This window comes from Hylaeus anthracinus, unplaced genomic scaffold (assembly GCF_026225885.1).
Source record: "Hylaeus anthracinus isolate JK02 unplaced genomic scaffold, UHH_iyHylAnth1.0_haploid 5, whole genome shotgun sequence".
Classification (NCBI taxonomy): domain Eukaryota; kingdom Metazoa; phylum Arthropoda; class Insecta; order Hymenoptera; family Colletidae; genus Hylaeus; species Hylaeus anthracinus.
In genome coordinates, this window is record NW_026535322.1 from 9,409,914 (window position 1) to 9,433,524 (window position 23,611).

General features: G+C 37.9%; 3 protein-coding genes across 3 annotated transcripts; 2 read left to right on the forward strand and 1 right to left on the reverse strand.

Moving 5' to 3' along the window:
- The first annotated feature begins 581 nt into the window (after window positions 1-581).
- On the forward strand, window positions 582-4,035 carry LOC128896082 (zinc finger protein Xfin-like). The gene is made up of 2 exons (XM_054159255.1): window positions 582-1,149; window positions 1,499-4,035. The coding sequence occupies exon 2, from the start codon at window positions 1,535-1,537 to the stop codon at window positions 2,972-2,974; it is 1,440 nt and encodes a 479-aa protein (XP_054015230.1). The 5' UTR covers window positions 582-1,149; window positions 1,499-1,534; the 3' UTR covers window positions 2,975-4,035.
- Window positions 3,257-23,591, reverse strand: LOC128896081 (actin-histidine N-methyltransferase). The gene is made up of 7 exons (XM_054159253.1): window positions 22,979-23,591; window positions 22,248-22,739; window positions 22,023-22,146; window positions 5,458-5,572; window positions 5,234-5,386; window positions 4,744-5,067; window positions 3,257-4,644 (listed from the first exon to the last, which is right to left on the reverse strand). Exons 1-7 carry the CDS (start codon window positions 23,094-23,096, stop codon window positions 4,519-4,521), a joined length of 1,452 nt encoding a protein of 483 aa, XP_054015228.1. The 5' UTR covers window positions 23,097-23,591; the 3' UTR covers window positions 3,257-4,518.
- On the forward strand, window positions 13,939-21,980 carry LOC128896073 (uncharacterized). Its single transcript, XM_054159231.1, has 2 exons — window positions 13,939-14,064; window positions 18,646-21,980. Exons 1-2 carry the CDS (start codon window positions 13,939-13,941, stop codon window positions 21,466-21,468), a joined length of 2,949 nt encoding a protein of 982 aa, XP_054015206.1. The 3' UTR covers window positions 21,469-21,980.
- Window positions 23,592-23,611: the final 20 nt, after the last annotated feature.

Sequence of the window (23,611 nt, forward strand, 5' to 3'; positions counted from 1 at the left end):
GTAGGAAGAGATGCGTTTGATATTTTTTTTTTTTATCGAGACAATTGATGTTATAGAAAACTGTAATGTTAATTTTTTGCAATAGTCAATAATGTCCACAAAGAGATTTAATATTCTACATTCGTCGATAGGTTAAATCTTTCAATAGGTGGAACGCAAAGAATTAAGTATCGTAAGTCCGTCGTTGTACATGAAGACGTTTGTTGTTACTATTGTTTGTTTAATAATCTCTACGTTCAGTTGTGTATATTGTATCGATTTAAGTGTATTAAGTTTATGTTTGCTATCTGTTTGAAAACCTTGAAAGTATGTATACCCGTTTAACATAAAAATAAAAATGTTTAAAACATTTGAAAAATTAGTCAAACTTCTAGAGTTTCAATTTTGAATTGAAAATAGAATTGCTACTTGACATCAACGCCATCGGCGGTAATACGGCCAAGCTTGTCGTAGAATAGTAATTAACATTTTCGCTAGATGGCGCCTCATAATTGTCGATATTACAGGATACTCCCGTAATCTGTTTGATCGCATACAATAATTAATTTCTGATTATCCTACAAGCATTATAATACTAAAATGCAGCTGAGAAAACGTTTTCCATCTATATTACGTAAATTGAGAGACTCAACGAAAACAGAAACCATTTATAAATTACAGAAGGGCACCGAGCACGCTAGGATCAGCCCTGCATATAACATAATACATAATAGTTTGTACTCCAATAAAAACAAACTTCATACACGCGAACAGTTCTCGATTTGTAAACAGATTTGGAAAGTATTTTACGTCGTTTCTGTTGTTTCGAATGGATTGCATAAATAGGTTATAGAAATTAATAGCGAAAAAATTGAGACATATTTTGTGTGATCGCAGACAGGTCGTCGCATTGAACGCGCTCCAACGTCCTGTCAATTCCGTGTAATCAAAAAACAGCTGACTAAAGTTATTCGAGCGTGAATAATAATGCATATTTTGAGAATGGTGAATTACGTGCGATGTTTGAATTACTGAAAAACGAGTCTTCATTTTCCTATATACTTTTTTTGCACATCTACCGATGCATGTTTAAAGAATCCCAAGCAGATACAAATCGATGTTCGTACCGCGAAGAGCATTGTAAGGAGGAGCCGGATTAAATGTCCACGCGTGAGTACACTTTATTTGCACAATAACAGGCATCTATCATTCAAACTCTTAATATAGTTATCATTTACTTATAATCGTTACAAACGAAAAAGATACGATAAACAAACAAAAGCTAGGTTATGTTTCATTTTTTTTAGAACTTTGCGTGTAAACATTCGATAGCAGAGAATTTTATTTAGATTATAGATGAATAAAAATTCTATACAGCGACTTAGTCGCAAGGTTTCTTCAATTGAACAGTTATTTGGATAAGCTTTTGTTGTTCTTGTATTGAAAATTTTCATCTAGATACAAATTTTACCCATTCCTGTTATACAGTTACCATATCGTTTCATTTTCTATGTTACAGTGATCGTTTAAATTGAGCATACATCTATATAATAAAATGTTAACGCTAGAAGACATGGAATGCAAAGACTTTTCAAAAGATGCAATGGAGGATGAAGAATCTAATAAGAAAAGAAGCGACGAAGAAAGTTATGAAAAGGACAAATATCCGATAACGAGCGAACGAATATTAAGGACACCTATGCTGTCTGCAGAGGATGATGATAACGATGATATAGAAACTCAGGAAGACCTATTGTCTATTGAAAATGACTCTGAAATTAGTAGCGATGCTACTCTCAGCGATTGGGAGGATCTGAAAACTGAATCATCTCTTTCTTATGTTACTTCCGTACCTGATAATAAAGAATTTATAATAATAACAGAATTGGAAGCACAGAACGAATTAATGACAAACAAATTATCAAACGAATGTTCCTTATCTAATAAAAAATCTAAGTCTTTGCGTCGTTCCAAACGACATAACAAAGTACTATTGTTAAGGAAACTCATATGCAAGCACGAGCCGATAGTTGAAATAAAAGAAGACGAACACTCAATTATTTCTACCGACGAACATATGCCGATTCTGAAAGAAATAGATTATGAGGAATCCTCTATGGATGAAGAGAATAATGCGGATTCTGCAGATAACGTTAGTTGGTTACAAAGCTTTAGATCTCTGCCGTTATTTTATACAGAAGAGGGTAAGCCTTACCTAAAATGTTCAGCATGTGGTGCAATGTTTTTTACTTCAAACTCATTCCAAAAACATTTATACTCTCATATGTACCAAAACGAGGATTATTTTGTGTGCTCCTTTTGTAATTACACAAACACCGAACCTGGAATGTTATTCACTCACTTATCAAAACATCAAAATCAATGTGAATTTTGTAATGAAAATTTATTGCTGAAAAATAATTTTGAAAAACATTGGAATACACGAGCATCGAACCTTAGTATGAAAAGAGATCATCAAGGGAGATTTATATGTTCTCTCTGCAAATTAGTGTTCGATTTATTACCACAAATGGAAAAGCATTGGTTTAAACATGCTTGTACTGGAGAAAGAACTTATCAATGTAAAGAATGTAGCGGATTATACGAAAGCATAGAAACGCTTAATAATCATAAATGCATGAAGTGTCCTGTTTGTGGTAAAGTTTATGATAGTCTACATAGATTAAAAACGCACACAGTGTGGGCAAAGCACAATTTAAGATGTCCAATTTGTTCTTACGATTTCATTCTTGCCATTGATCATGAGAAACATGTAGCGTTACATAGGCAAACGTACACTTCTGTACCAGATCATCAACACTGCTTGCAGGCGGCAGACGGAAAGACATTCCAGTGCAATCTTTGCGACAAAATATTTTATGCCTTACCTTCTCTCGTGTCGCATGTTCAAAGAGATCATGACATTAAAAATGTTAAGATAAACAATGAAGAAGAAGAGGGAAACTCTATCGGTACCGTAATACTTGGAGTTTGAGAAGTACGCTAGTGAAAACGATAACGTAGATCTATCGAAAGATAAAATCGAATTCCAAAATACGTTATGAATCTAAGATAATATTCCAGAAAATAATTCCAGCTAAAGTAGAAAAGCTAAATACAGAATGAAATGTAAAAGATCTGAAACTGATGGTTAAAAATTACTCGTAATAATGAAATCTGCTGTTGCTGACAGTCTCTTTGTAGTATATATTAAGTACAATTAAACATGACTGGCGACACACAACATAAATTATTGGTACGAATATGTATTAAAACATTATCTGATCAAAAAGTTCTTAAATAAACTGTATTGCAGTTTGACCTCACCTGAAGAAAGGATGAACATGTACAGGTATATTTTTTTAGCGATTATATAAGATACAGAATATCGTCATTCATCCGGTTACTCGTATTGTCACGAAGTCGATAATATCACTTTAAGAATATAATTAAGAATCTCATACAATCACTCTACTTATAGAACTTTTTGGATCAGATAACAAGACGATAACTTTTTTTAGCGATTCGTCGAAGTAATGTAACCATACATTCTCTGTGTTTTATATTAGGGGAAAATGTAATGTTAAGTTAACGTAACATTTGTATTTAATTGTATCATGTCTGCCCCGCTGTATTGAAAAAGCAATACAGAAAGCTATCAGTCCTGCTGTAGCGCCATCTAATTTATTATGGTATTATTTTTTATTATATGAGATCGAAACATTTACGCCTTTGTGTAGATAAATTTTTAAAGTATAGTTATAATATCCGTGTAAGCGCAAAGTTTTCTTAAATCACCGCATAGAAGTTTAGGGGTAAACATGATATGATACAACTGTAATGGCTGGGAAATATCTGGAACTCGCTGCTTGTCTTATTTTTATGTGTACTATTAGAATTCGATAGATATATTGGTAAATCTTACGGCGCATAATTGTTTGTAAGTCTGATTTCGTAGGCCCGTGTAAACCACGTAATAGCTTACATAAAGAATTAGATCTCTGAACTATCCTCTTTGAAAAATAAATATTCATGAATAATAACATTTCATTTGTACATTTTTGTTTTTGTTCTTTTTTTTTTTATCAAAGCTGAAATAAATGTATTGCGTTCGTCAAATCTTGTCATCAGAGATTAGAACTTGATTAGCACATTGACTGGAAGTATAAGCTCGACGAAAAATATTTACGCGTTAGATAAACACAGTTTATATTTTGTAAAGTTCTCATCTCTCGAAAACAAGAATCGAGATCCTTTGGAACACGTAATTACTTTACATTGCATTGTATAGTTGTTAATAATACACGTACATACACATATATATATATGTATATATAGTTTGTTGAATGTTTATACACATTAGTATACTTTACACCATTGCTCCCTTTTCTGCCTGCGTTTTGCTTATCTCGTACTATTTTTTATATGTACCTTTAATCATTCAAAGAATTATTTTGGCTAAATTTTTGTTTATATCAAACCCACGTCGAATAGAATTAGAACGATCTCAGAAAAGAAAATCAGTTCGTGAATTTTTCGTTAAGCCTTGATCCATTGTTCCACGTATTCGAGAGCAGCTAAAAGAATCTTTTTTTCCGTTACTCTTAGTTGAATGGCTAACTTTTTAATTTGCGGCAACGACGTTTCGAGCAGCTGAAGATCTTCCTATAAAACAAGTACAATTAAAACAACACAACGATTACGATTTTAACGCTGATACAGCGTCGCTTTGCGTTACAAACAGTATTTTCGTTTCACTTTCACCTTCAGAGTCGTCGGGTAATTAGCAATTAAGAGCTGCAACCTGGTAAGCAGAAACTTCCTGATGTTCTCCTCGACGACAGTTTCCAAAGCGCAATCCATGTGCTTCAAATCGTGAACCCGATCCGATCGCAGCCAATGCGTCAGTTCGGATTTACGCATACTGAACACCCTCAAAAACGCCAGCAATAAATCAGAAATTGGTTCCGTTCCTGGTTTCAACAGGAATTCGCTCACAGGAGGTAGGTCTAATCTGTTCAATAATTCTATACGTTCCTTTTGCAGAGAATCGGCTTTGCTAATTCCAAGACGCAGTTTGAAGCCATCCTGAAAAAGGGAGTATCGATTTATTTAATCATAACGTCGGGTGCGATAACAATTTATTTCTATTTACTGAAAGAACTTTTTTTTTATCTAAGAATATAGTGTTCCCTGTTATTTCGAGTAAGAGAATTTCTACTATAATATTGAATAATTTCGAGAGACGGCATACTTCTTTATTATCCATATAAACAAATCCAGAATGTACGAAAAAGTCGGAATTCGTTCTAGGTCCGTAACTAATGAATATCTGTTCTCCTTTCTTGAAATCCCTCAGAGCGTAACACTCGCAACTGTCTGATGTTTCGTTGAAATCCGTGAAGATCTGAAATAAAAAGAACCGGATACAAAGGCCGCTGTGTTGATTGCGCGTAGAATGTAGACGAGCGAACTAACTCTCCCGTTCTCGTGATTGCACATGTCCCACATCGGGATCAAGGCATAGATCATGCGTGAGCCGTCCTCGCTAGGAAGTAGGTTCTGCCTGGTCATTATCGTGGAGACAGCCCAGCTGTAACAGGAATTTCGTCGCGGAAATTTAATTTACCGCGCATTCCGTCCTGCCAATCGGAAGATAAGCGCAAATCGATCTTCTACTTTCGTTGGGATCGTATTCGCTTTCTTTCGAAATCATGTTATTGCGATAGAATCTCGATCGTTGCATGGGAGCCAACTTGAACAATTTTTACTGTTTTAAAAAAAGTTTTACTGTAAACCACAAGATAAGCAGATTACAGTTCGAGAGATTGTTAAAGGTGCACGCTTTCTCTTTTCTAAGATGTGTAGTTTAGAAATTGATCGATTTGGAAAAGATAGTAAAAGTAGATCATTAGGTTGAGCATCTAACACGGTTGATTAAAACGTCTTACCGTTATGCTTTTATATATTTATCTGTTTTCGAAAGCACCGGTAGCGGAGCTTTCACTGTACCCATGTTTATTTAAGAGTTGACACGAGATCGAGAAAATCGAATGTGTATAAAGAGATGCTGAGAAAATGGGACAGAGATTGCATTAGGCGCGAAAAGGCCGTCACCAAGATAATTAAATCGATGACTCCCAATAAAGACCAGCCTTCGTACAAAAGTTTACTAAATCATTAACAAATTTCTCAAGCATTTCATTAGTCGAAATCCTTGTTCGAGAAGCTCCCGCGAAAATGGTACGACTTCCTATCTTGTAACTTAGAATCAAGACTTGAAAAAACGTTGCAAGTTTTGCTTCTATATGGGTGCTCTGGTGTTAATCACGGGTGCAGAGGTGTTAATCACGGGTATCCCACAGAAAAAGGTGGAAGTGACTTTCGCCTTCGAGAGTGGCACGCTGTATAATCGTCGAACAGCAGCTGTATCTGCTTTTCGGGCAAAGAACTTGACCTACAATTCCGGAAATGGAAAGAAAAGAAGATTCATTGCCATCGTCGTTTACCTCGACTTTCTCTCTCTCAGGAGACATTCGCGTTTCACGACTCGCGCCGCGAACAAAACACGTACAAAAATAACACATAGAGAAACAAAACGGCGGACACCTCGAAAACAAAGACTCGTAAAACTCCCGAAAGAAGAAAAAAAGACGATTTAATGTTCGTTCGCTTTCTAAAATACCTGAAATACGCGCTCGTGCGAAACATAAAGCTACGAGATATCGTTATTATCTTTATGGGTTTCAAAGTTTCTACAATTTAACTGATAAATGAAAACGTGGTCCAGCAATGAGGCAATTTTTCGGACTGGCGATTTAGTTTATACATATAATTTAGCTCTGATCGCAACGTAAACTCAGTCGTCGACGTTTTTCTTTGGATAAACAAATGTTTCGAGTTTCTTGACATTCGATGAGTGTAATTGAATTCGAAAATGAATTCAAATAACTACAATGGAATTTGTTCAACCATTCCTATCGTAAAAGTTCATTTATATAGAATTTCTATAAGATTATAGTTTTTCTTCTATTAGGTTGTCCCGAAAGTTTCTTTCGCGAGTTGCACTCAATTATTTGATGTGGTCGTGTTTATATAAATAGACGATCTAATCTCATAGATATTCATGCTGTAACAGTAATGGAGCAAAATGAATTACTGTATTACATGTATTACTTATTAATAAAGCGAAAGAAACTTTTGGAACAACCTAATATTTGCTCGTCATAGTTATCTTAAAGCGTCGATCTGTGTACTTTCTTTCACGGGCTCGTCTAGATCGTCGTGGCAGGACAAAAGTGGACAAATGAAAGCCTTGATCGTATTGTCGAGATCGTTCTGGTCGTCGCGTGGCTATTAGATTACTTCCTCTTACGTAAAGACGGAAATCTATCTCCGAAAGCGGTCCTCGCGATCAACGCGAACACGGCCAGATATAATATACGCGTAATCGTTACACGAGTGGTTTTTCGACCATTTTTAGGTACAAGATTAAGACGTCTGACCACCCTGAGCGCTCGTCAGATGGGTACTATTCTTAAAAAATTCATAAATGCGAAAGTATAGGCAAAAATATACTTTTATGTTTCTACACATACTTAAAGAACGGTTTAATGAACACATGAAAAATTTTTTGTGATTAACAGAAAAAGAAATGGCGACGGTTCGACAATTTTGGTGAAGCCCTTCGGCACGAAACGCGCGTGGGCTGTCCCATCATTATATTCTTTAGGTTGCATGTGAAAGAGTAAAAAAAAAATATTACATTGTTTCTGGAGTTTGTTACAAGAGAGTAGCAATTGGATTTCTTTCTTTTTTTTTTAACATTAAGAATATTACGGTGAGCCGAAGAAGTTTTATTTTTATTTTTCGCCGAAATTTCACGAGAAAAATGGTCAATAAAAGAAAAACTAATCAAGTAATCGCAAAAATCCATTGCTACTCTTCAGATAATGTATCTAAAAGTAGCGTGTACAAATTTCAGAGCAATCGGACCGATAGTTTACGAGATTTACGTTGTACCATTTCGAAAAATGTAGTTTCGAGATAATCCCAAATGAAAGTATACGGTCCGATTGCTCTGAAATTTGTACACACTACTTTTAGATACGTTATCCGAAGAATTGAAATGGATTTTTGCGATTACTTGATTAATTTTTTTTTAAGAATAATACACATCTGGCGAGCGCTCAGGGTGGCCAGACGCCTTAACACGTTCACTGCCAGACTAACACTCTTGAAAATTTCTATCGCGATTTAATTTTGTTTACAGAGTTTTGGAAACTGCGCAATGAAACATTTATTTTGGTATTTAGTTTTGTAACTTCACCAAAATTCGAGTATTTCATTTAAATTCATTTTCTATGACGCTCAACTTTCACAATTAATAGTTTTCATTTTTCAGTGAAAAGCACTGTCACCCAAATGACGCGGCGATCAACGTGTCAAGTAACGAAGAGAGGAATATAGCGATGCTCCGCCAAAACGAAGACCTTTGTAACTACTTATTTAAAAATGTATCGAAGTTACGACAATTCCTTTTTCTTCTGAAATAGGACAGTGCGCGACGGCTTTATTTCATTTACGACGTCTCGGTATTAATGAATAATGCATCGCGAATGGCCCGAGGAAAAGAAAGGCAATGGGATTCAACAAATCAGCTGGGAAACCGCAGGCGAGTAGCCGCGTTTACGCGATAATAGAAAATTATATTCCGTGAAAAAAAGAACGGGAAAAGGGAACATTCGCCTGCTCCCTTGCGTGTGTTACTACATACGGGTAAACCGTATGAAAGTTCGGCCTCGTGTGAAAGTGCGCGGCTCGTCCTCTCTTGCTTGCAATTCGAGCAGTAGCGTAACTAGGCTAATCGGGGATCAAGAGCTAATTATTTCGGAATGGCCCCCTTTTACTTTTCTAAAATCTTTCGCGAAACGAGTAAACATACTGCGTCGGTTTTACATCGTAATATGTCGAATCATTTTATATTAGAATAATCATTCTACGATTACCTCAAACTTCTCGAATATTCAAGAATCATTATGCCATCGTCCAAAAGTGCTGACGTACCATTACTCGGTAGGTCTTTAGTAAATCGTAAATGATATCGTAGAAATATAGTTTATAAATGTAGACGCTGAAATTTTGATAATCTACCATAGAAATGTATTAAAGGTACACAAATAATGTATATTTCTATAAATTTCGAGCGCTATAAAATTATTTAAATCCTTTTAAACCGAACAAAATTTCCTTCCTTCCTAGTTGAGATAAAATAATTAATAAATAAGGTACTTTCGGCGGGACCTGGAGTTTCGTAGTAGATACGCTCTTGGACTCGAGCACTCTTGTTACGAGTCTCCTCGACCGACGATCTCAGGCTACGGAAGAGGAGATATCGTCGAGAGGAGTAACGCACGTTTTACTGTTTTCGTCCGAGAGAGCAACGTTTTTTTTCCTGACATTTCTTCTCCATTAGCTCCTCTACTCTCACAACATTTCGCTTCTATTCATCGGGATACGATGTTATTTTTACCGTATTAGGAAGTTACCTTCACCGCGCTATTACTATTTCATTAGAGAAATCATTAAATGTATAATTAAATATAAAAACTCTGTATGGCCATTTATTCGCGGCGTTAACACTTTACGATGCGCTACACGATAATATTTTCTATTTTGACTGGATTAGAGTCTACTAGAGTCAATTTTTAAATTAATGTTCATATAACGATAGGAGTATTTAATGTTATATCGATAATAGATTATTAAAAAAGCGGATTGATAGGCCAATGGTCGGTAAAGTGTTTGGTCACGTGACATACACGCGCGTAAAGTTCGAGCAAAACTAATTACGAAATTATATAGCGCACGTCACGCAATTTTTCTGAATGGTACATTCTGTTTCGTGATTATAGGAAAAAATTGAATGGTACAACGAAACCTATTATCTTCCTTTTAAACATACGGATTATCTCCTCCTATTTTCGTTAAACTTTTTATTTACGTTTGAATTTATCGATCAATCTAATGTTCCCTCGTAACGATCATTTAATAATGTCTCTTTCTTATCTCGTTTCATTTATTTCATAAATACATATTCGCTATTAATTAATCATTTCGATGGCTCTCGTTTAATAAATTTACCGGATGTGATATAATTAGAAATGCATTCGAAACAAGGTTAATTTCACATCTGAAACCGAACGAAGAACCTAGATTAATTATTTTTCCGCGTGAGAACGAAAGATATGGGTCACAGTTTCATTGAATATGAACATTTACTCTTCTCCATAACTTTGTTTCCTTTTCTCCCCTTCGAGAACGATCAAAGTACCTCTATCCTGAGGTTTTACCTCGGTCTAGCTATTTTTTCCTCATATCTTCAAACGTAAACATAGAAGAATACGGCGAGCTACTATGTACACCAAATTCAGAACGAAATATTTAGTTCAAATAGATACACAATTCTGTATGCAAATATTTCGATCCACTGACACAGATCAATCATGTTGCTGACGATTGAACAGTTTACGACGTGTACAGTGTATCGATTAGAATTAAGGCGTCTGGCCACTCTGAGCGCTCGCCAGATGTGTATTATTCTTAAAAAAAAATTAATCAAGTAATCGCAAAAATCCATTTCAATTCTTCGGATAACGTATCTAAAAGTAGTGTGTACAAATTTCAGAGCAATCGGACCGTATACTTTCTTTTGGGATTATCTCGAAACTATATTTTTCGAAATGATACAACGTAAATCTCGTAAACTATCGGTCCGATTGCTCTGAAATTTGTACACACTACTTTTAGATACATTATCTGAAGAGTAGCAATGGATTTTTGCGATTACTTGATTAGTTTTTCTTTTATTGACCATTTTTCTCGTGAAATTTCGGTGAAAAAGAAAAATAAAATTTCTTCGGCTCATCATAATTTTCTTAATGGTAAAAAAAAAAAATCCAATTCCTACTCTCTTGCGACAAACTCCAGAAACAATGTAATATTTTTTTTTTGCTCTTTCACATGCAACCTAAAGAATATAATGATGGGACAGCCCACGCGCGTTTCGTGCCGAAGGGCTTCACCAAAATTGTCGAACCGTCGCCATTTCTTTTTCTGTTATCTCAAAAAATTTTTCATGTGTTCATTAAACCGTTCTTTAAGTATGTGTCGAAACATAAAAGTATATTTTTGTCTATACTTTCGCATTTATGAATTTTTTTAAGAATAGTACCCATCTGGCGAGCGCTCAGGGTGGCCAGACGCCTTAGGAAGATCGTATGACGAAATGGTACGCATTTAACATAATTACTGTTATTTTAGTCTGGCTGCGAACGTGATAATCTACGTTTACTATTAATCTACGAAGTCAAATGAAAACACGAATCGTAAGGTGAGGTGACGGTCGTGTAGAGAAAATGGTCGACTGGTGGATCCGAGAATCGTGGGTTCGAATCTCTTCTGTGCCTTATTTGTCGCTCATACTTCTACACAAGATTAGGAATAAATCGGTCGATCGATCGACCGTTTCGCGTGTAGTTACGAATGAATTAATCATTGGTTTTAATTAGAGAAGAAAGTGGTCCTGAAAGAGCGTGGTTGACAGAAGTCGAGGAAGCAGATGCGACGACGCTGGGAACAAAAGGAAACGACGGAATAAAAACGGCGGCGGCTCGTTTCGCAACGAATCGCGGGCCTGCGGATAAGAATCAGGGAGACGAGCACAACATAAACCGCTGCCGCATCGTGGGGATGGATGCACAGTCCACTGCACGTGGGAAGGTCGTGCTATGAATCGAAGATCGTGAGATCTCCATCGCGCACTTTCTACAACATTGCTTCGCCGCGGAGACTATCACTGGCGAACCCAATCACGAAACTGTCGCTGGTTAGGGCTGAGATTACGCTCTGGTTTAAGTAGAAATATCTAATCGTCATTTTATCATCCAGCCTTCTAGGTCCTCAACCTGGTCGCCATTACAGCGAACCTATAGATAATCCAAGTCTCAACTCGATGGCCATTAGAATACACGTATACGTTCCAAGTTCATCAACCACCAAATTTTGATCATTGTTGTTCTTCTAACAATTGTCCTCCTTTTGGATCTAATCTATATTTCGACCGAGTGTTCAAATACAGACAAATTTCACGAGTAGCCTCAACCTCGACCAGTCTACATACGCCTCGATAATTACTACAATTAGAATCGATGAAGTAATTTCCCCGACAGTCATTCATCGGATCGCACAACTTCACTTTATCCGGTAACTGTCCATGAGATCATAGAGGAGTTCAATGAAACCGAGAATAACCGAGTGCAACGAGTCACTTAATTATTGGCACGCAAACAAAATCTGATAGAGTGTATGAATACTCGAGTACAATAAAACGAATAAATTATGCAATTAAAGACTAATATAAATTAATAAATATACGAACGGAATTTGTTAAAGAAACACGCGCAACATCTCGTTCGATCTTCGAGTGGCCGATCAACGATCGCGTAGAACAGACGATTCGATACGATCGATCGTTCTTCCGCTTCCGAGTGAAGATCTATCAAAGCGTACGACGGTTCTCGCGAATCTCTCGTTCTTTCCATTCGAGCGCGACCGATGAAAACATTTTACAATTGGAAAAATCTACTCTAACCAAATACATTGAACTATTTTTTCGAAGATTATATTTCATTCATTCTCAAAACTATTATGTTAATATATAATATAATATATGTTATAATATAATGTTAATATAATATATTATATTCTCAAGCAACCAGAACCACTATTACAATGACACTAGAACCACTAGAAACACTAGAACCGTTACTACATGTATGTATATACATATAATATTTTTTCTGGAATAAATAATGATAATAGTAATTCGTTTGCAATTATTTCCTAATAAATTACTACTTAAAAAATCGGAGAAAATCACACACATTACGGTGAGTGAAGAATTTTGCGTGGAATGACTTTACAGAGGATTAAGATCACGATCTATACCACTTCGTCACTCTTTTCTCCACTTTCTGTTTTGCGAGAGGAAAATCGATTCGTCAAAGGAACGGCTGGTATTATCTCGCACAATCTCCCACCGTCTTGCAAGAATGGTTAACGATGAAATTCATCTTCGACGATCAGCCAGCGCTCGTTGGGAAGCAAGAGAGCGTCTCTCCCTGGCCGAGCAAACGTTTAGAGTAGAAGACTCTCTGCTCTCGAGTTTCACCGACTTACTTAGGATCGCGCACGGAGAAAACCGTCGTCAGTTCGCGTAGAAGAGTGTGCCGCTTCGAAAGTGAACGAGAGTCGCTCGCAGTATCCACAGCCTCGTGCGCGAAGGTTTACCAAAACGAAACAAGAAAACCTAATAATAATGGTAGACGACACGCGTCTGTTGCAGTGGTCCGCGTGGTGACGAGAAAAATTCAACGACACGAAGGGAAAAAAGAAAATACCGCTCGAGAGGGTGTTTCGCGACGCGACATCGCCTTAAACGAGAATCGTTCGATATCCGTTAAGGAAATAGAAATTTCAAGAGCGCTCGAATCTTTAAAACAATTGAATTCGTAGAAATTTCTGAACGTGGTAGTTTGTACAGGTAAAAATTCGATCTCTCAGCGTTAAATGAGGACCCGACGACCATAAATTTGGCGGGGAGAATATAATCGCGTTCGAAGAGGAAATTAACCGAGTCGAGAAGTCGCCTGCTTGTAATTAGCCACCAGACGGGGACGACAGAGCGGTTCTGCATGAACCCTGAGGAAATCTACGGCCTGTGCAACAGGAAGAACGCGATTTTCGTTATCCTGTGCGCGACGGCTGTCTACGTGCACCTGTTGGACGGCGACGAGCACAAAGCCAACGAGCAAACAACCTACGTCAACGTGGAGGAGCAAGTGGTTACTTGGTGCATCGATGACGAGGAGCTTTCGGTGTTCCGATCGCGCTGCAACGATGTGGAGAACATTTTGTCTGCTCTCGTTGATGCTCTTCGCGTTCGATTTCCCTCGTGATGGATCCGCCGAGTCTACTCGACCGAACGCGGACCGACCAGCTCGAGGGGAAAATCAGAGCTATCAGGTAAGGATCGAAAAAGAATATTTCTAAATCCCCAAATCCCCGTTCATCCGATCACCCGTTTTTCTTCTTTCCTACCGTTGTCGTCTAGTCTGCGAAAAAGTGAAATCGTGTAAATAAAGGATTAACGAGGCGCGACACGTGTATACATATCAATGCTTTCAGAACAGAATTAAAAATATTTTACTTGTAGAAATTATTGAAAAATATGTGTATAAATGAAATCATGGGAAGGAAATGTCAACAAGATGTCTTGATTATCCTCCAGGATATACAGGGTGTCCCAGCCTAAGTGATACAGAGCTTTAACTCCAAAATTATAGGCCGAACGGAAAATTTCAAATATGGAAATTGCATGATAAAATGGGGCTCATGTTTCAGCGAGAAGGAATTTTTCTTGACTTTATTATTTAACGAGATATGATGGTCAAGTTTCGTTTTTCAAATGGAACTACATACTTTCTTTTTTATACCATGCGATAACACTTTTCAAGACGAATTCATTAAGCTTTAATGTATTAGGTTGTCCGAAAAGTTTCTTTCGCTTTATTAATAAGTAATACATGCACAGTAGTTTGTGTTTTATGTTACGTTACTGAATTGTGCACGATTCATTTTGCTCCATTACTGTTACAACATGAATATCTATGAAATTAGGTTGTCTATTTATATAAACACGACCACAGAAAATAATTGAGTGCAACTCGCGAAAGAAACTTTCGGGACAACCTAATATTTACCCGATTTTTATTACTTTTCAAGCTATAACGCTTCAAAGTTTGCTAATTTTCGAGGAAAAAACTCGGTTCGATCCCAGTCGGTCCCATCGATGCAGTAAGCGCCATGCGATTCTTGAAATCGATACGGAGGAAAATGGGAAGAATCCCAATTATTCTGGGCCTAGAATTCCAAGCGAGACCCTCCGTATCGATTTCAAGAACCGCATGGTGCTTATTGGATCAATGGGACCGCCCGGGATCGAACCGAGTTTTTTCCTTGAAAATTAGCAAACTTTGAAGCGTCCTATCTTCAAAACTAAGAAAAATCGGGTAAATACGTTAAAGCTTAATGAATCCATCTTGAAAAATACTATCGCGTGGTATAAAAAAATATACATAGTTCCATTATGAAAAACGAAACTTGACCATCATATCTCGTTAAATAACAAAGTTAACAAAAATCCCTTCTCGCTGAAACATGAGCCCCGCTTTACCATGCAATTTCCATATTTGAAATTTTCCATTCGGCCGATAGTTTTGGAGTTAGAGCCCTGTATCACTAAGGCTGGGACACCCTGTACACAACACATATTCTACTATGGTTCTTATACTGAAAGTTTCAAAATAATTCATCGCATAGTTTCTTCATAAAGAATTTCTGGAAATATCGCTCTTTTTAGTGTCGTTACGGTGTCGTGTCTCCTTGAGTGTACAGCGAATCCTCTCTAAATAATGCGATAATTTCCCCTGTAAGAGACGTTACCCTCCCTCCCTCCCACCCCCCTCGCCCTCAACTCATTTATTGGAAGTATATACTGGCTGAGGCCTGTCTAGACTTAAGGGCGTCGATCCCTCATTCGAAACTACAAATTGAAAAGTGTACACAAAGGTTTGTAAACGGATTGAAAACAATCGATAGACGATCGATTCGGCCCCGCGGTCTACGATAATTACCGAATTAAAAGGTACCGATTTTGATTAACTTTTTACAGACTGATGACACCATTGACAAGTGGAAGCAATTTTTGCTGAGATGCAAGACATTTTTTTAGTAGCGATGATTAAATTGAAAGGAGTGACAAAAATCATCAAAGTATTATTGTTTAATATTCATCTTACAAAAAATATATAGCATTTGTAAATAAATAATTCCTCGTTGTAAAATTCAAGTGTAGGATTTGAATTCAGGCCCCGCAAAATTTTTGAACCCGGCCCCGCAAAAGGTTACGCCGGCCCTGAGGAAAGGCACCGTTCGTTAAATAAATGGCGATTTAATATCACCCAATTCTTTTCTTTAAATGGCATGTCTCGACAGCTGGCGCCACTCACAAGAATAGTTTAGCAATTAATTATTTTAATAACATTTCCTAACAAAAAATCCAGGGTTCCGTGAGATCTACGACGAAAAAAAGGATCTCGATCTAGAATGTTCGTTGCTAAGAGAGCTAAAGAATTCACTGAAAGAACGTTCACGTTTCATCGAACATCCTAAAAATGAAAAAGGCGTCACGAAATAATTAGCTAAAGGTCTCGAAAAATCTAGATGCGTCGCTACCTACTCGCGGTACGATTGTCGAACGTCCGAATGCGTCGATGAAATGTCTCGAGCATTTCGCAACCTACCTGTTTCCGCGAGAAAAAAATCAAAGTGAGAGATAAAATGCGCGACCGGTTAAAACAGCGTGGTTTACTTTCGTGTAAGGGACGTCAAACACGGTTTGATTGACGTAGATTGGATTTTTCTAGAATTTTAATATTTCTGTTTTCGACAAAAAATTGAAGATACCTCTTTGTTCCGGATTTTCATTTGTCAAACACTCTCCTTCACGTGTATCTACCGTGTAAATCAAGGGACAGGTGTATTTGTTATAGTTTTACACGACGAAACCGACGGATTAGTTATCTGCATCTGAAAATAGCCAAAAAGATGCAACGTAACTTTATTTCGTGATACAAAAGATTTCAATTTTGTTCGCTATGAACGCGTAGTACATCAATGATTAACCTAATCTGAAATTAATGTGGGTATTAAATTAATCCAAGTCTTACAGATTTCGCGATTTAAGGAACTTTCAACTCGTTACAAGACCATTATGAATCACAATTTATGACGCCATCATGGGATACTGATTGTTTGCGATCTACGTACGCTTTTTACCGACTAATAAACGATCGAAACGACCTCTGGAGAGCTACCGTAGAAACCTATCGCGCTTATCGTTGTCGTTAAGGTAGAGATGATCAATTCTCGTAAAGAAGAAATTCCGAAATCGATTTTCAATTGAAATTAAAATTGGATCCTACCAAATCGATCTTTTGAAAAATCACTACGAGAACTGCTTTTTTTTTTGTTGGTTACTAATTGTGTATCACAATCTTTGGATTAGATATGCACATTTATATTTAAGCAGAGATGAGCAAAACCCTAGGCTTCGAATAAATCTGAAGTTTGTCGATATGTTTGTCTCGTTTCTTCTTTTGAACATATTTCAAAGAAGGAAACGAGACAAACAAATCGACAAACTTCAGATTTATTCGAAGCCTAGGGTTTTCCCCATCACTGTATTTAAGATATTACGAGAGAAAAAATTAACCCTAAATTGAATGATTATTGTTAGTCATTTATGTGAAATCCTACATATAAAGAAGGATTTCACCAAATGTTCACGGCCGTAGTTAAAAGATAGATAAGAGTTTTCCACGCTTCGGAACACGTCTCTAACAGTAGCAAATATCAAAATCCGCGTTGAGGTCATTGAAATGAAAAACAGAACTATAGCTGTACGGTAGCACGTAAACCACAAGAGAAAGAGAAAGCTGACACCGAACCGCGGAAAGTTCGAGACTTCGTAAACACTTCGTTCCATACTTCGTGCAATTCCAAGAACTTCGTTAAATGTTTCATATAAACGATGTACTAGAACGAATAATTTTTAAATTATTCCTCGATACAATTTACGATTATGTTTTAGGTTAATAATTATATCGATGTGACACGACTATGATGACATCCTTGCACGGTTTCGTCATTGCACAAATTACATCTGGACATTGCACTTTCCCTTTTTGTAGTCACTGAACTTTGTTCACTGTTTACATTCCCGTTATTCATTTACTTAGAAACTGACTGAATTTTAATGAACGATACTTTCGTATCTCAAACACAGATCGAAAATGCGTGGTCATGATAATTATTACCGTGATTAACCAAATTAACATTGCAAATAAATCAAGGATATAGCTAATATATGTTTACTTTCGTGTATTCGAGCTATATGTTAACTTCTGATGCATCCTAATGAAAATTCCGAAGGAACATTTAACACGAGAAAGTTCTGTATAATTTCATCTTTGCTGCAAATTACAAATATATTATTAAAATTGTTTTCGAGTAAAAATAAAACGCCCCAATATTTACGTACTGCCTGAAACTCGACTAAATTCCATATTAAAATTCTTTTACGCCATCATGTGCGTGTATACATTTTTTTAAAAGAAACTATATCCAGGATAGTTTCCTGGATGCCGTATCTTTAATTTAGAGAGATATTACATTGCTTGTTAGCGAATTACGAAACAAAATTAAAGAGTTTCCCAGTATTGTGTTAATTCAGTTGAAATCATTCTAATAGTAGCACAGTAATATCTTTGTATTCGAATCAATGTTTAATTAAGCTGGAGGCACATAATCAGAACTCGTTATTGCGCGTACAATTAACATCCTAATCATTTTGAATTACATTCGAACTAGCAAGGAAATATGACAATTTGTAACAATGTTGTTCCAATAATGATTGGAAACTCAACAAACTGTACAAATAGGACTATACTAATTCTATCGATATATTAATTATTCTATTTCTAGGAGACAACGCGGAGACAGACAGAAAACAATGGCCTGCCACGTCGCGTGATTTACGACGACGAGGTAAACTCTGGCGAGAGCATCGGCAAATGGCGAAACAACGGCGAGGCTCTTGAACCAAAATGGAGGGACGGCGACACCGTGCCGCTGTTTCCGTTTCCTCAATTATCGCGATACACTAGCGACAAAGCGGACAACGAAGAGGATTTCGATTACAGTCATCGAGCAGTGAAGCATCGCCGAAACAATGGACGCGAGGAATCTCGACCAGGGAATTACGACAAACGCGTATATAGGGGACGAAGTGAGAAAAGAAAAGACTCTCGAGCCTCGGCTACGCAAAATCTAGCCAACTCCAAAGAAACGAGCGATAGGATGGAACAAGTGATTTGGAGTCCTGCGGATAACAAAGAAGCAACGTCCGTCAGGTATCGAGAGGCTTTTCAAATACGGCCTAACGACTACGAGCATGAACTGGACGACGAAGAGTACCTGAAACCACGTCCAAGGAAACGAAGACCACCGCAAAATTACGAGTTCGCTTTAGCCGAAAACGAGACGGAAAGCAATCCTGGGTCTTGGCAGAGTTCCTCCGAATCAGAACGCGGTAATCAATTCACGCAGAACGCCGTGGAGCTGAGGTCTCTTCTAAAGATGCAGCAGGAAGAGGGTCTGAGTTTGTCAGAACTCCTGCAGCGGAAAAATCTGACTCTGGACGATCTCCTGAAAGGTAAAGCGGACGCGATCAACGCATTGAAATCGAAAGACGTCGAGACAGAGGATTATATCGAGGAAGCGTCTAGAATGATGTACAATACCCTTACGAAAGCCACCAGCACCACGAAGAAACCGCAGTATACTGCTAATACAGAAACCACGAGAACGAAGAATGCTCCGAGAGACGATGGCCTAATGATTTCATTCGTGGACACGGTGGATGTTCTGTGGCGCAAGAATCTCACCGATTCCTCGTGGCCTTCTTTAAATCTCGGGAACGCAACTACTGGAAAATCGATTAGCGTCAATCTTGATCCAGGGCCAGTCCAAGTAACGCCCAACGCGAGAGCACCGGCAGCGATTACGACATCGATGCCGACTGCAACGAATTCCGTGCGGTTCTTGCAGGATAACGGTGCTACGAAATTACGGGACGGTGACGAAATCAAACCGGAGAGCTTGGACGAAGACGAGATCATGGAATTTTCGGATTTCACCGATTATAAAAATGGACGGAACGGCATGTCTCCGGTTTGGTTGATGGCGAAGGACGGGGAAAGCGACGCGGAACCTACTTTGAAGATCAACGAGGACAGAGGCTCGACGTTGAGCATCGAGCAGATCTTGAATCCGACGGAAAGCACCGAGTCGACGAGAAATGTATTTCCTGAAAATGAACGCAACGATGCGACCAAGTTGATCGCAAAAGAAATTCAGCGGCCACAGATCATCGTCGAGCATCAGGAGAGCGATTACACCACGTTTTCAGAACTGGAATATCAGGAGGACGCGCCGTTGACGTACCACGATCTAGAACAAAACACTCAAATTAACACTCCCGCTGACGAAGACAGTACAAGCACGATGGACAAAATTGAATCTGCATCGGATGCAACGTCTTATGGTACAACCACGGAGGATCGACGAACGTTTTTGAACAACGTCGATTACTCCTTGAAAAACCATCAAATCGCGAACGCCACCGAGAAGCATAATCGCGAGGATGCGACGTCGGAAATAGAACCAGAAGCTCGAGCGGAGATCTTCGAATTGTTCGCGTCTGGATCCGCGGGTAAGAGATTGGAACGCCTTCTTAAATCAAGAAACATGAGCTTGGAGGAACTGATCGCTTTGCGACAGCGGGGCTCCAGTAAGGTTCACCTGGCCGAAGTGTCGCGACTAAAAGCACGGAAGCCGAACAATGAGGATGGAGCGAAGGGCAGAAGTAACTCGGAGACGAACGAATTATCCAAGGGGACTTCTTATGAATTTAGGGAGAGAAACGGAACCGATATCTCATCGAAATCGTTCGAAAACGCGACCAACGGTGCTCCAATCTCGAATCTAATGAATTTTGTTCGTCCAGTGGAGAGTACTACTAAACGATTACAATCGAATTTCGATTCGGGAATCAAGAACGAAGACATGGAGGAGCGTCGTCGTACAGTCCAGATCGTTGATCTGTTAACGACTTTCGGTTCTCTTCCTTTCGCGAAGGACCTCCAGCGTGACTTTGCGGGTGAATATAAAGCGGACAAAAAGTTGCCTGAGCGAAACAGCGATCTTGGTGTCGTGTTCGTAAACGATACAGAAACGGTACATAAAAACGACACCGCGAACGTCGTTCAGTCTGGGTATGTAAAAGAGATTCTCGAGAAGATACCGAATTCTATCGACATACAAACGGTATTCAGAGAAACTAGCGTATTTGACAGGGACGAAGAGGATGACAAGAACGAACGGGGAAGGACTCTCTCAAAAGTGAAGCCCAGCATAATAGCGAGCGGCGCGATCCTTGGTGTGACGATTGTGGTTTTCCTGGCGATATTCATCGTATGCAGGATTCGACAGAAACAAAAGTACAGATACAGGAACACCTTTTCCAGGGCAGTGTTTCAAGGTCCTATATTGGCGGCCAGGAAACTCTCGAATTCGAGCAGTCTGAGCACCGTGATGGTGAACGTGGTCGCCACATCGACGACAAAAAGACCTGAGAGAAACGAAACCCGACAACCTGTGGGAGAGATGGAATGTAGAAGTGATATCGATAATGATTCACTGGATGCTAACGACAGCTGGGAAACTATACCTGATTACATGAAATAACGGCAGACCTATTTAAACGTATTTGCAATATTTCCAGTGGGACGCTTGACAAACAACAGTATTTTCTTGTCTACGTTGAGTTAAACCCTAGACATTGCGCATATATTTTTAAAGTGACTCCCTGTATTTACGTATATACCGAAGGCTGACCATGTACCTTGACTTTAATGACTATACAAAATAATAGATGTTAGATACCTTAGTAGATCGACCATTGAATTACCGACTCCAATGTTTCTATCGGTCTGTAAACTAATTTTACAGACACGGACGTTTGTACATATAACTGTATAGAATTTTTGATCAACTTTACCCGATAAAATTTTATGTAATTTAGAATGTTAGAGTTAGCGTGATTCTCTTTGTAAGGACCCGTTTTGGAATTTCTCTTGATATCGAAAAGTGTATGCGTTACGCTGATGTAAACCGACTATTTCAAACTCATACGTGTAAAATAAAGTATATTTATTTATACCAGGTTAATAAATGTATCTTATTAATATAGAATTATTATCTTAATATAGAAAATACGGTATCGGTTTATCGCTACTCACCAGTATCTTTCGTACGTAAAAACATCCCTGAGTATAGCGGACACCGCGTTATTGTTATTTTGAAACACCTTGGTAAAGTAGGAATACTGTCTTGCAATATTTCTGCACTGTTTTAATGCAGCTTCTATAAGTAAAAGAGAAAAATCATAAAATGTTATTACCGTCTTCATGAATTTTAACGATTGTTAAACATTTGAAATATTAATTCTCAAAATAAAAGTATACCTAAAGTAGGACTGCCTTTAAGTTCGATCATATCAGCAGCAGTCATGTACAATACGGTGGTATAACTGGTAGGAAGAATATCCAAATACGGCTTCCATTTCGAATTTTCTTTATGCCTTTCGATAAGAAGCGCGATCGCCAGTGCTACCTGTGGCATATGCTGTATCAATGGATCATTTTGGAGAACAGTTAATTCTGGTGCAGCATTATGTACACTAAAAATAAGTCCTCTCGGTATCCTTAACATCAACTCATTCTTAAGGACATTTCGTTCAGCTTTTAAGCCTAAATCGTATCCTGGGAACTCAGCTACGCTTGCTCCATCAATATTTGCCCCATTCTCTTTGAGCCAATTCATAAATTGTCCAATCCCCTGGGACCGCTTCGACGACTCCGTCTTCATCTCCTCCAACCGTTTAACCTTCTCCAAAACTGACGATATCTCTATATAGTTGTTCCATAGTTGGGTAGCGTATGCTGAATTACTGCTGACTGGTTAACAAAAAAAAACGATAATTTTTAATTTAAACGATTTGGAACTCTCGAAATTGTTTTAACGGTCGAAATAAAACCGTTGCGTCTATTTTTTTTTTTAACAAGTCTGGAAAAATATCTACTTGCGTCTAATTTAATGCTTTACAATCATTTGAAATCGCCGTGATATAAAAATGGTACGGTTGTACAGTGAATGTGCTACATGCAAAAATTATTTTCAGAAAATATATACTTACGATGAAATAATTTCTCGCATAAAGCGTTTATCTCGTTTCTTCTCGTTATAGACAATTGCCTTTGATGCGGAACGTGTTGTTTACTTTTGGACGATCCGTGAGATTTTCTTCTACCCATGTTTGTACTATCTCACAGAACTTTCGTGACTTCTTCTCACATTTAGATGCATTATAATGTGTGACGCGCGCCTACGACTGGCAAGAATAAACACTTCGCCGGATCAAAAATAGAATCGACGCTCCGCGTCTTCTTGTTCAGAAACTCTGCTAACATAACCTCGAAATGAAGCTGCTTTCCTTTCCTGCGAATTGTGCCCACGAACTCCACTGCACTTTATTGATTTTCAATTGCCAACAGAGGTCACCTACTTTTGCAATTACGCTAAACTTCTTGGAACAACCGCATCTTTTTTTTTTTTTTTATATTATTCTTTCGCTGCGTCTAACCGAAACGAACATAATCACATTTTACAAAAATTAATTTTTTCTGTATGTATACCATTAAAATTAATTGTGTCATTGTATCGAAGAAATAAAAAATAATTTTATGTTACGTTTCCACACATGTCGATATTTGCGCAATACGATACGGCACTTCGAAAATGTACACAAGTATATATATGTGTACATATA

What these genes read in the sequence shown, in the direction of transcription:
- LOC128896082 (XM_054159255.1), top strand. Translation starts at nt 1,535, where the DNA reads ATGTTAACGCTAGAAGACATGGAATGCAAAGACTTTTCAAAAGATGCA.
- LOC128896073 (XM_054159231.1), top strand. Translation starts at nt 13,939, where the DNA reads ATGTGGAGAACATTTTGTCTGCTCTCGTTGATGCTCTTCGCGTTCGAT. An exon ending in GGGAAAATCAGAGCTATCAG is followed by an intron (nt 14,065 to 18,645) that starts GTAAGGATCGAA and finishes TTCTATTTCTAG; the next exon opens with GAGACAACGCGGAGACAGAC.
- LOC128896081 (XM_054159253.1), bottom strand. Translation starts at nt 23,096, where the DNA reads ATGGGTAGAAGAAAATCTCACGGATCGTCCAAAAGTAAACAACACGTT. An exon ending in TTTATATGGATAATAAAGAA is followed by an intron (nt 5,068 to 5,233) that starts GTATGCCGTCTC and finishes TCCCTTTTTCAG; the next exon opens with GATGGCTTCAAACTGCGTCT. An exon ending in ATTACCCGACGACTCTGAAG is followed by an intron (nt 4,645 to 4,743) that starts GTGAAAGTGAAA and finishes CTTGTTTTATAG; the next exon opens with GAAGATCTTCAGCTGCTCGA.